Here is a 13,291-nt window from a genome sequence, read left to right as displayed (position 1 = left end):
AATTTGCCATCTACATTATGTATCAATAAATAAACTGGATGCTAAACTTTTAGGCAGATGACAACTCCAGCAAAATATTTCGCTACTCGGTTTACTCCAACTAACATGATCCCTGTAAAGTTGTTGACAATCATCAGCGTCGTAGGGTAACTATTCGCACTAGACTTAGAAAACATAGACATGTGTTTCTTTGAGGTCAAACAGGCAAAGTCAGTTCAGTCTTCTGAGTCGTACTAAATTAAAAATAAACGTTTACACTCTTGAACTAGTTATATGAAATGCTCGTTTAGAAGTGATCACTTTTTATTATTGATCCAATCATTGATTGCTGCGCTAATTAAAGTGAAGTATTTAATTTTAATACGTTAATCATTATGATATTGGTTTAGTTTCTATTAACTGGAAAACTCTTGTTAGAAAAGTACTTTTGGTGGCTACTTAACTTCACTCTTGATTTATGTAGAATTGCTTAAAGAGGTGCAATTGCTTCGCTGTTTTTCTTGTTTGAGGTTTGACTGAGCAATTAGTAATTGATCATTGTTAGGTTTATCTGGAGTTACGATATTTGTATTGTGTGGTTTACTTACTCATTATTAGCATGTAGGTCAGTTAGAAAGTCAAATTTGAAGTTTTAAAAATTGAAAGTTTAACGTAATTTTGAAACCAAAATAACTTTTGTACTGATAGATGGTATCGAAGAAATATGTGAATCATTTTGTGAGACAAATGATGCTAACTAAAGCTAGTGAGCAACTTAAAAAACATCTTGTTTCCCTAAATTTTAGTATTGCGTAAAATTGATGACTTATACTTACATTTTTTGTTTAGCAGAACCTTTCCTAACAGTGCTAACAGAGGCTCCACGGCTAGCAAGAAATACATAGGGGCTATGACAACACCGGTCACAGTTCATGTCTATGACATGGTAAGTTATAATAATTTCCTTTTTGTGTTTGCCGTTGTAAATTCACATTGAGTTTGTCTCACTTGGCTTCAATTTACAGTACTGGACTAATGAATGGACATCAAATCTTGGCATTGGAGTTTATCACACCGGAGTTGAACTACACAACAAAGGTAAAACCCGTAAAGTGTGTGTGTGTTTAGTAGTCATTTTGCCTAGATGCGCTTGTTTTCCGCATGTATGAGTTATCATGTTACCCTTATTTGGGCATAAATATTAGTTTGGTGGCAAAGTTTCTGGCAAGCTGCCATGTTTTCAGGTTGTTTGTGCGTGTGGTGCATGTGTACCTTTTGCTTGTTTTGTATCGTGGTATGTTTTTTAATTCATTAGCATTATCGAAAGGCTAGAACACACGGGTTTAGTAAAACGCATGACGGTAAAAAATTGTGTGACGCTGTGTGATGGCTAAAATCGTACCAGATTGTCATAAAATTGCTCCCGAGGCTTACCAGATGCATTGTAAAGGTTGACTTGCAACAAAATTTATCTTACAGTTATTTGGTACCAAAAGATTCACCATGTTTTACTCTGCTGTGTTGTAGGTGCAAAATATGTGGAAATGTGATTACAAGCTCTTAAAAGCTTAAAAACGAACAGTTAATCGCAGCCATCACGAAAATGCCGTAGATTGGAAACCCTTTCCAAAACGGCTCAAATGGGACATAGATGAACACGATGGCTTCTATTTTCACTTTTAGGCAACCTCATTTGTCGAAATATTTTTACAAATATGCTTCACGCATTCAATAAAACCATGTTTATTGTCCTGTCGCGTCTGTTTTATCATCGTTGTAATGCTGTCACTTTGAGCACTGATATCTCAAAACCTACCGCAAAATTTTGTTTAATTTTTTAACTTTAGCTCGAAGGAGTGCATATTATCCTTTAACAAACATGAGGAGCCTGTTGGTCAACGTGATAGTTGAAATATCCCGCAGAAATTGTTCGTGCCATTTGGCAGGAAGTATGGGTCACATGATCAGATTACGACTAGATGATTAGACCTGGCTGAAACGAAACTGTAAAGTAGCGAGCATCTATAAATGATAGGGGCTCTCCGGTAGAACACAAAGTGTCTGTCATAAACTAGATCTACAAGGTGTTTTATATCGAGCCTTTTATTGGCCTTTAATTTTACGTGATAGCATCACGTGTCAAAACAATTACCAAAATGTTTGAGAACGTCATCGAAATAAAGTGATTCCACACTACGGCGTTTTCGTGATGGCTTCGATTAACTGTTCGTTTTTGAGCTTTTAAGAGCTTGTTATCACATTTCCACATATTGTGCACTTACAACACAGCAGAGTAAGACATGGTGAACCTTTTGATATCAAACAACAGTTACTGTAATGTGAATTTTGTTGCAAGTAAACCTTTAAGTAATATCATAACAAACGAGTAATTTTCTTTCCAAGTTTAAGTTATTTTTAAGCTAATACGGGTCGCAGTTTTTTTTCAAGCATGTGTGAATATGACTCCCGACAATTTTTGCTAGTTTTAATTCATTTTGGACCAATTTTGACCTTCACACATTTTTCTCGTTTGAGAAAAATCTCAAAAAAACTAGAAAAATATGTTAAGGTCAAAATTGGTCCAAAATGTATTAAAACTTGCTAATAACACTTTAAAATATATTAAAAATTGTCAAGAGTTATATTCAAACATTCTTGAAAAACCTTCAACCTGCATTAGCTTGAAAAGAAAATCACTGGTTTGTTGAGATATTACTTTAAATGCATCTGGTAAGCCATTGGGAGCAATTTTATGACAATCGTGCATGATTTTAGCCATCACGCAGCGTCACGCAATTCATCACGCGTTTCACTACACCCGTAGAACACACCTTTAATCATTGGTCATCTCACAGAGTATAACATAAATGACATTTATAATTATGCAAGGGAAAGAAGTCTCTCTTTCAACGATTCATATTTCTCTATCATCATTCAACTAACTTTAATTTTAAAAAGATTTGAAACTAACGTTTAGGCCTACATGATTTTTATTGTAAACGTTGACACTCGTGAAAAGAAGCGTCACATAGATAGGATTATAAGTATTTTTACATTCCTTTACAGAAGCGAGTTTTATACATAAACCTAAAGTTTATTCACATTTATAATCATTTCGGTCGACATTCTCTTCTATTTCTACGGTTGACTGTCTAAAGTCATGTATACGCTTAGCTATTAGCTTACAGCCAATCTCTTTGCCAGTACATTTGCCATGTAAGTGATTACTTCCTTTGCTAATGCAAGCGATAGGCTTGATAGGATAGGCTTGATAGGCTTGCACGCGCGACCCTGTCATTCATGCTTTGCATGCAGACTGAAGTAATGGTTTTAGTTCAGTTGGGAGGCCAAGGACGGACAGCTTTATTTGGATATTGTGTGATAAAGTTGTTCTAATAAACGCTTATCTATTTTGGAATGGGAGCCATCGAATGTATTTAATCTTCAGCATGCATAGGAGCAGTCTTCAATTTTCTTAGGAGCAGTTTTCAACTTTTTTTTGGGATTGTGTGTTTAGATGTTGAAACGTAGCCAATTATCAGTGGTTTAGGTGACTCATGCTCCGGACAGCTCTCATGGTTGTTTTTCTTTCTGGATATTTGGACTGTTCGCGTTTGTCAAAATACTCTTAGAGTGTAATTGAAATTAAATGGCTTTTTTCGTAAAGATTTTGTGACGCTTGAGGTTTTTTTTTAAAGGTAACTCAATTAAGGTTAAAGTTTTTATGATATAGTATCACTTTTCATGGCTAGACGCCACTACTCTTGGGTTTATTTACTTAAAAAATGAGGACAATTTCATCGATAATTTACCGATTGGTAATGAATGTGTTTTTTGCGCTATCCACTTACGCGAGGAAAAAATAACCGCAATAACACTGTATGATATTCATAGCCAAAGGTTCCCTACTGTCAGAGCTCGAGGCTTTGATGGTAAAGTATTCTATGAGGCTATTTAGTTCAGAAACATTTAATTAATTTTTTCTTTCTATTATCCCATCTAGTGTCGCCTGAAGTTTGTTTTTGCATCACCATGTATTTTAAGACTTTGAGGATGGTGATGTTATACAAAACCACCAAAAGATTGTGCCTTGTTCGTATTTGCAAGAAACAAATTATTCCTCTTCACCATCTCGCTTTTCTACATTTGTAGAATATGCATACGGAGGCCACCAGTTTCCATTCAGTGGAATATTTGAGATCACCCCGAAGGACACGGAGGAGCTTGGACCAAACTTCAAGTTCAAAGAATCCATTCAGCTCGGCTGCACAGACATGACCGCTCCAGAGGTCGACAGCATCGTCCAGCAGCTCGGTCACCAGTATCGAGGCGACCAGTATCACCTTCTTAAAAAGAACTGCAACCACTTCACGACAGCTTTTGTCGATGTAAGTTGTTTGGCACGAAAAACTGCATCAAACCTTCACTGCATGGCTGGAAGCTAAGCAAGCTGAAAATGCAAGGTTGATCTCAGCAACAAACTCTGCTGTTTCATTTCAGTGCGGGTAGCAGCAGCACTGCTTGCTGCATTTTCTTACAGCAACATAAATTGTTACCATTTGAGTTTTATTTATTAGGGATCTTTTTTCAAAGAACTCATCAATTCATTTTACTATAACACAAGATGTATCTGTCCGTTCAAAGTCATGATGAAAAAAGATGACATCATACTCAATTCAAACTCATGACATTCGCTTGCTCGACCAACACTCTAAAGACCGCGTCAATCGAGCATTCCCACCATTGTGGAATACTTGTACATATAGATGTTGCGCCTGATAAACTCTTAAGGTACGGCCACATGTGCTGATTTTTCGTTGGTTTCGACCGAAATAACGGAAAACACAGAATTATTTGATCGAAATTCACCGAATTGTCAGAGCTGTGCATGCATACCGAAATTGTGGTTGAAACGCCTTCAATTGGCTAAACAAAATATTAGTGAGCATGATTCTAGCAGCTTTCGCAATTTATATAGTTCGAGGCACACAGGACACGCAAGAAAAATACTAACGCGATCTGCCATAGTAAATACGATGCAACTAACTTGATTGCGCTAAAAATCACAATCTTTCTACAATGGAACTTTTGCTAATAAAAAGAAATTGTTATTATTAAAAAAGAAACAATTCGTAGCCATGCTGTCCGAACAATTAAGAACCAACAATATTACCAAAAATTGCATCATATGTACTATGTTAAATTGCACTGGTACTTTTATTGTGTGTCATAATGTCGTCTGTCTTGGACTATACCAATCACGAAAGCTGCTAAAATCACGTTGGCTAATAATTTGTTCAACCAATTAAAAGCGTTTCATCGACGATTTCGGTGTGCATGCACAGCTCTGACAATTCTGTAAATTTCGGTCGAATAATTCTGAGTTTTTCGTTCATTTCGGTCAAAACCAACGAAAAAATCCGCACGTGTGGCTGTATCCTACAGCGCCCTTAGAATACCAGGGTACTAGTTAGTATTAAAAGTTGGAGTTGGTCCGATTAGATATGACTCAAACTATTACATAACAAAGTATCTATAGGTTAGCTCACTATATCCAATAAGGTTGTAGCTTGCATTCTATTAGTCAAAACACTTTATTCTAAAACTAGATTAATTTTCGTGCAACACGGGTTATAAAAAGTTTCTGCACTTTTCTGTGCAAATGTACGACATTTACCATTGTGACTTTTAAATGAAGATGTTTGTTTATTTCTGTGTCTGACAATTTTGATGCATAATTTAAATATTTGAAAGGCAGAGCCAAAACAAATTGTTGAAAAACATTTCCTGGTTGTTATGCTACACATTCACTCAAGATTTATAACAGCTTATAAACAGTGGCAGGTAATGTAGTTGCTGTTGGCTTAAGTTTCGTTACCCGTTGAATTTGAGTAACATAAGCTAGTCTAAATCCTTACTATAATAAGAGGGGTGTCTGTGTGTTAAGAAAAAAGGGTTGCACCTCACAGGAATCCAACCCATACATTCGACTGATGCATGAATGTGAGACCAAGCCCTCTACCACCAAATCGTGCAGCCAGTTTGCCATGGCCTTGAATAATTATACTTATAATTGTTACGCGGCATGTTCTCTCGCAGACTAGGATCTTCTAGTTGTTCCATAGTATGGCAAGGTGACTACGTGGTTTATTGGTTAGTGTGCATGTCTGCAAAACTAGTATGCCAGAGATCAATTTCAGTGCTAATTTATTTTTTGTTCCTATAACTTCATCCCTATAACTAGACATACGGATGACAGACCAACAAACAAACACTTAGATTCATATATATAGATTCATATCTAAGACCAACTTGAGCAAGTTATTTTGCATTAATGGAAAGGGGTCCTGGGGACTTGAGGTCTCGGGATCTTGAGGTCCCGCGGTGTTGAGGACATCGCTCATATCCTCAAAAATGACATTTTGGTTATTTGGTCAAATATATTGGTTATCTAAGGATAGAGCTGTACAACTAGCCTATATAAGGATAGAGCTGTATGACTAGCCTATATAAGGATAGAGCTGTACAACTAGCCTATATAAGGATAGAGCTGTACGACTGGCCTATATAAGGATAGAGTTGTACAACTAGCCTATATAAGGATAGAGCTGTATGACTAGCATATATAAGGATAGAGCTGTACGACTAGCCTATATAAGAATAGGGTTGTACGACTGGCCTATATAAGGATAGAGCTGTACAACTAGCCTATATAAGGATAGAGCTGTACGACTAGCCTATATAAGAATAGAGTTGTACGACTAGCATATATGAGGATAGAGCTGTACGACTAGCCTATATAAGGATAGAGATGTACAACTAGCCTATATAGTATATAGACTGTGGCTGACTGTCTCACTTGTATAACAATTTAAAGTCTATCCAGTTTACAAGGTCACCTGACCATCACATGTGAGTTTCAGCAGTCAACTGAGCAGTAGCTCTCACTCAATTTTGATAAGCGATGCTGCATACAGAAGTCACTCACTTTACGCGGTTAAGCGGTTACTGCACTGACGACCTCCACTATAATTAAATGCATAATATTGTAGGCCTATTCTGACAAGTGTATTTGCTCTGACTTATGGCGGTTTTGACATACGAACAAATGTCAGAAGGGATTAACTTTGTACGTCGAGGTTTAACTGTATTATTACTACTAAAAGTTCTTTAAAGGTTGACTTGCAACAAAATTCACCTTACAGTTATTTGTTTTCAAAAGATTCACCATGTCATAGTCTGCTGTGTTGTAGGTGCCAAATATGTGGAAATGGGATTACAAGCTCTTAAAAGCTCAAAACGAACAGTTAATCGCAGTCATTACAAAACCGCCGTAGATCGGAAGCAGTTTATTTCTCTGACATAGTCAATCCATTTGGTTATTGTTTTGACACGTGATGTTCTCACGTGAATTGAAAGGCCAATAAAAGGTTCGATATATAACTTCTCGTAACGCTAGTTTATGATAAACACTTCAGGGTTTTACTGAAAAGCCCGTATCAAAAATAGATGCTTGCTACTTTACAGTTTTGTTTCGGCTTGGTCTAAACGTCTAGCCGTAATCTGATCATGTGACCCATACTTCTTGACAAACAGCGCGAATAATATCTGCAGCATTTTTCGACCATCACAGGTGACCAACAAGCTCGTCATGTTTATCAGAGGATGATATGCATTTCTTCGAGCAAAGGTTAAAAAAGTAAACAAACTTTTACAGTGGGTTTTGAGATATCCGTGCTCAAAATGACAACATTACAATGGTGATGAAATAGACGCGTAAGAACAATAGATATGGTTTTATTGAATGCGTGAAGTATATTTGTAAAAATATTTCGTTGATTGAGGTTTTATGAAAGTGCAAACAGAAGCCATTTTGTTCAATTACATCCCAATTGAGCCGTTTTGGAAAGGAACTCTAATCTACGGCAGTTTCATGATGGCTGCGATTAACTGTTCATTTTTGAGCTTTTAAGAGCTTGTAATCACATTTCCACATATTTTGCACCTACAACACAGCAGAGTAAAACATGGTGAATCTTTTGATACCAAATAACTGTAATGTGAATTTTGTTGCAAGTCAACCTTTAACATTCCTAAGCTCTTCTCTTGAGTTCTTTAACATTGCTTGCCTGTTTAGCAGGTTGGGTAGAAACAAACCCCAGCTAACTGGGTATTTGGAGTTGTTACAACGCTTATTAGATTGAAGATCATAAAACAATGCATTGCCCATAGGTTAAAATCTCTTTTGGTTAGCAAAGCGTACAGCCGGCTCCATATCTGTATCCTAAGTCTGCTACTGCCCAGGCTAATGCTTATGCTAATGCCTTTCATTGTATAAGTTATTCGGGAATGTTTGAACCCTTGTCACACTTCCCTTAACATGATTTTATGATGGTTCATGTTTATTTTTAGATTCTCACAGGAAAACAACTCCCAAAGTGGGTAAATAGACTGGCGTCTATAGGCGACACATTACCATTTGTTGAGAGAGCTTTGCCCAAGGAGTGGTTGACTCCAGTCGTGCTGCAGGAGACACTTCCTCAGTCCGGGCACGGCACTTGAAATCTCTTCCCTTGTAACTGCGTTAAGCGGAAGTCACTTTTATACATCTATCTCTCTCATGAAGGCTACTGCCTACGTCTCTCAATATAATGTCTTTGTACATTTAAAGCTATTTACCACCGCAAGTAGCACCTACCTAGTATCTGCACATTTAGCTGATCAGAGTCTTGCATCTAGCGTTTTTCAGCTCGGTACATTTTACACCAAAAATCTAAACTTCAGTTGACAATATTCAGTTGAATGGCCCTCTGAGTCTGTATCATTCATTTAAATGGCCTTTTACCTTTTTACATATTGATCATGTATTCTATTATAATAATTCGTTGGCTGGCTATGATTGTCAAGAAAATATTTTAGTTGAAAAGCTACTCTTGAATAATTATTCATTCATATGGTTTTGGTGTTATCAATAAATGCATAGCGCCCTGTTAAATGCATTTGAAAAGGTATGATTATATTGGCAGGCTACATGTTGTCTGCTTCTTGTTTCCCTTCTCGTACAACCCTTTTTCTTTAATTTTTTTACAGTTCTATTGCGCTATCATTTTCATCACAAAATATGTTTCTCTCATCTCAATCCATTTCTCTCAACCACCTTTTCACATTTCTGATGACGGCGTCACTCTCAAAAACCAAATAAGAATGGCATGTTGATGTATGATTCAGTGTATTGTTTTTCATCCTTGCTAAAAAGGGTTCGAAGCTGAGACTTTCAACATATGATAAGTTCTCAAATACAGAAAGAACTTTTCAAATGCATTATCAGATGCACTTTGTACAATAAACAGACATTAGCACTAGAGATGGAAGAGTTAGGGTAATCGTGCTTTCAATACAGCAACACTAGGGTTTGATAGGTTGATATGAAGTTTAAAACATGCTAATATAAATGCTAATACATGTACTGTTGTATATGAAATGCATCTACTTAGGGCTAAGTTATACAGAGCTTACTAAAAGTTACACAATGATCCATTTTGCTTCGTAAATGGAAACAAATAAAATGAAAAGGTTACATATTGGTAATATTCATCAAAGCACTAAATATTTTTCATAAGTAGCATACTTATCAAGCTCACTAATCAAATCAGGATTTTTTATCTGCAAACCCCTCAAATGCCCCTATTTGTCAATTTGCTTGTACATGTAGTTAGCAGTTACCATTCTTTTATAAAGTTTTGCTGCATCACTTTTCTCTTGGTGTTGAGGGATTGCAATTATAAGGAGGGCCTTTCTAAGTGGTGATTCAGTTGGAACTGCGGCTTTTTTGTGCTGCCTTGATACGTGCTATTATCCTACCATGTGCCTCAAACATGGCAACATGCCCGAAATGACACCTGCCATCTATCTGACTTAAACATGGTAGCGCGCTCTGGGGTGACACCTGCCATCTGCTTCAGACGTAGAGCTCCTACCGTAGAATAGCACCTGTCATCTTTCTCAAACATACATGTACATGTAGGATCACTCACTTCTTGATGTGGCATCTGAAATCCTTTTACCTATTAACTTGACAAAATTTGTTTTTATGGTAGCTATCAAATAAGAGGTAAATGTGTGTTTTAAAAATTATTGAAAGACATCGTGATCGCTAAAGATTGTGCTGTGTGAGGTTATGCTAATGAGTTCGTACATTCAGGCCAATAAGCAGGTGATAAGCGATTATAAAAGTGCCAATTAATAAAAGCTCTGATATGAAAGTCAAAGTACTTGAGTGTTGCTTTCTTATCAACTTTTTGCTATAACCTGGGCTAATAGCTTCGATCTCAATAATTTGAGTGGACCTAAAGCTGGTTGTTTAAAAGAAGAGTTCTCGTCTATTTGCTCCGTGTTTTCCTACAAAAGTGAATATCATTAAGCACCCAGTATTTGGCGTTACAAACAATTGCAATCCGTTTTTAATATCAAGTAATGATATTTTGTATTATGTAAATTCCTGAATGACAATATATTTGACATTTGCATGATGTACTACAAGCGGTGCCAAACGGTGTTAGCATGTTCTTGTTCCAGCCGATGGCCTGAATGTGGAAACTGTAGCATGCCTAAATTTTTTTGTATGCCTAAAAAAATTTTGTAACCCTTTTTATTAACATTCAGTAAATTTCATTTTTGATGAGAACATCAATCAGTTCAACTTGCTGCTATCTTTAAAGGAAATGAGTTGATGATCCGGTTTTTACACAAGTTTTTGGTCTTTCACACATGATATACCTCTCAGTGGAGCCTTCAAGTATATATTATATCAACATCCATTGGTAATGGCATGAAGCAGCCACAAAGTTTTTCAAATAAAGGTAATTAATGTGCAATATCTAAGCACTATACAAGGTTACATTCTGTATCTATCAGCTGAGCAGTCACTAGTTTATTCGTTGAGTTTCAATGAACTACGACCAAGTTAATTTGGTGATAGGCACAGGGATATAAAATGTTCATTTCCTGACAAAATGTATAAATTAAGAACTTGCTGACACCTAATTTCTGACTATAAATGATTACTAAATCGCTTTGTGTTGCTACCCAAAGCAAGATGGCCGTTGCACAAAGTAGAATTAATGTGTCAGACATGCATGTTTTGCTCTATGTAACATACGCTTTTATTGGGAATCATTAACCGCGTCAGTTCCTTGGGCGTACCTACCGTAGGTACGCCCAAGGGGCTACGGTAGGTACATAGAGCTTTACTGCAATTAGCCAGCTTGCATAGAGAGCCTGAGTATAAGGGCTATTAGAAGTGTTAGCGTGGTGCAACATTTACCAATATAAACGTCTGTTATCTTGTATACTAAGGAAAGCAAACAAGAACTCCTCTGTACTTGTCCTCTAGACTTCTTTTGATGGGGAAGGGGACGATCACCTTGATGGTCTTTACTAAAATCTCTCACAATAAAACACAGTACATTAGTTGAGTCTAATAGGAAAATGAAAGGCATAAAATAGCTGTATGCAGAATTTCAAAAGATGGTGTTAATTTAGTCTAGTTCCCTGATGGTGCATAGTAAGAAACTGAAAAGGTAATGATCAGTGTTACATGTAAAAGCTTTTGGATCAGATCTTGTTTGTATATTGGTAACGGTCTCAATAACATATTCCTAAGTTAGTCTTGAGAACTTATCATGGTTTTTAAGAATCTCAGAAAGCATGTTTTTCTGGGCACCGGTTCGCTGGCCTTCCAGCAAATCTAGATTTAACCCTTCTTTTGCTACCGCTATTGAGACATCGCTCCCCTTTGCATTTTCAATAAACCTGATAGCCTGTGAATGAATTCTTTCAAGCATATCTATGCGCTCCACCCTGTATGGCTTCCAAGCTTCCATTGCATACTCCAATAACGCTCTGCATAAGGATAGGTGTGGTGCATACTTTAGTTCAGGGAGCTTGAAATAGTATATGTTTTATCAATCCAAGCATCATAAATGCTTTTTCCATACTGTTTTGATATGCACATCCCAGGTAATATCTCTACTGATATTCACACCTAAATATTTTAGTTTTCACATACTGTAGTTCAATGATTGACCACACAGGTGGTAGGTCTTAAACATGCTTGTTCAAACAGTATAACATGTGATTTTACAGGATTGAACTGCATCTTCCATTTATCTGCTGATGTATTGAGTCTAATAAGGTCATCTTGAGATTCTATGTAGTCCGGTTTTGATTTAATGTCATGGTAAAACAAGACATTATTGGCATAAAGCCTGATTTTTCTTTGTTTGATCATAGTATTAGTAACTATGTTATTTATGTATAGGATAAGCAGCGTTGGACCTAGAACAGAGCCCTGAGAAACTTTGGGTACAACTGGCAACATTTGAAGGTTTACCAATTACCACAACCTGTTGATATCTTTTGGACAGAAAATATTGTATTCGCAACAAAAGCTTAAATTAACATTGTATTGAGACTGTAACTTAAGTTGGCCTATTAATTTATTATGATCTATTTTATCAAACACTTTTTAGAAGTCTAAGATAGCTGTATGTACAGTTTTTGTTGTCGTGGGATTTCTGCAGGTCATTTGAAACAGTCAAAAGTTTAGTGCATGCAACAAGAAAAATCCTTTCTAAAGCCATGTTGGTTTTTGACTATCATTTTATCAACTTTTTTAAATGCCTAATGTAGAAAAGTGTGTTCAAATAACTTGCAGAGTATGCTTGTAAGTGAAAAAGGGTCTATAATCTTTTCATCATGTTTATCCCCCCCCCCCCCCATTTAGTATAGAAAAGACATGATAGTAACTGAGAGCATTGTTGGGCTATACACGAATTTACTATTGAGAGAAACGCTGTACCAGTGTCAAGCTTGCGTGATGAACAGTAGTGGCAAACAAGTCAAAATTACACTACTAAATAACTGTAGTCATAGATATATAAACCTAGATGTCTATGACTGTAGTGAATACGAGTGTTCTATGTTCGACTGCTGACTAGCCGCTTGCAACCGAGTTATGAATACGAGTTGTCGTGTCCTAAATAATTATAGATCTGTACGACGGTTGTACGGTCAAATAATTATTTAGGAGAAGACAACTCGTATTCAAAATTCGGTTGCGTGCGGCTAGTCAGAGCTGCCAAACATAGAACAACATTTATTTTATTGAACGTTCGAGTCATAGAACTCTATACAAAAAACAGAGATCTTAGACTCGCACTTTTAATAAACTATTAAAGACTAGAGCGCCATTTGCGATTTGCCAATAAAAAAGTTATATTTTTTATTTTCCTTCTGATGTACCTATTCATTT

The 13,291-nt window shown here is 36.5% G+C and overlaps 1 protein-coding gene across 2 annotated transcripts; it reads left to right on the top strand.

The window, feature by feature from the left end:
- Nucleotides 1-214: 214 nt before the first annotated feature.
- LOC137396370 (deubiquitinase DESI2-like) lies at nucleotides 215-8,986 on the top strand. Of its 2 annotated transcripts, none has more exons than XM_068082617.1 (5): nucleotides 215-342; nucleotides 832-925; nucleotides 1,005-1,077; nucleotides 4,132-4,367; nucleotides 8,392-8,986. In XM_068082617.1, the coding sequence occupies exons 2-5, from the start codon at nucleotides 890-892 to the stop codon at nucleotides 8,539-8,541; spliced, it is 495 nt and encodes a 164-aa protein (XP_067938718.1). In that variant the 5' UTR covers nucleotides 215-342; nucleotides 832-889; the 3' UTR covers nucleotides 8,542-8,986. The 2 variants fall into 2 exon arrangements, with proteins under 2 accessions (XP_067938718.1, XP_067938719.1); XM_068082618.1 differs by having other exon boundaries at nucleotides 220-342; nucleotides 829-925.
- Nucleotides 8,987-13,291: the final 4,305 nt, after the last annotated feature.

This window comes from Watersipora subatra, chromosome 5, assembly GCF_963576615.1.
Source record: "Watersipora subatra chromosome 5, tzWatSuba1.1, whole genome shotgun sequence".
In the NCBI taxonomy this organism is placed as follows: Eukaryota; Metazoa; Bryozoa; class Gymnolaemata; order Cheilostomatida; family Watersiporidae; genus Watersipora; species Watersipora subatra.
The sequence above is the reverse complement of the archived record's forward strand: the minus strand, read 5'-3'. Positions and strand labels throughout refer to the sequence as shown.

Excerpts from the sequence above, each read along its gene's own strand:
- LOC137396370 (XM_068082617.1), top strand. The coding sequence starts at position 890 with ATGACAACACCGGTCACAGTTCATGTCTATGACATG. Across the intron at positions 1,078-4,131 it reads AGTTGAACTACACAACAAAG|AATATGCATACGGAGGCCAC; the intron begins GTAAAACCCGTA and ends CTACATTTGTAG. Across the intron at positions 4,368-8,391 it reads TCACGACAGCTTTTGTCGAT|ATTCTCACAGGAAAACAACT; the intron begins GTAAGTTGTTTG and ends GTTTATTTTTAG.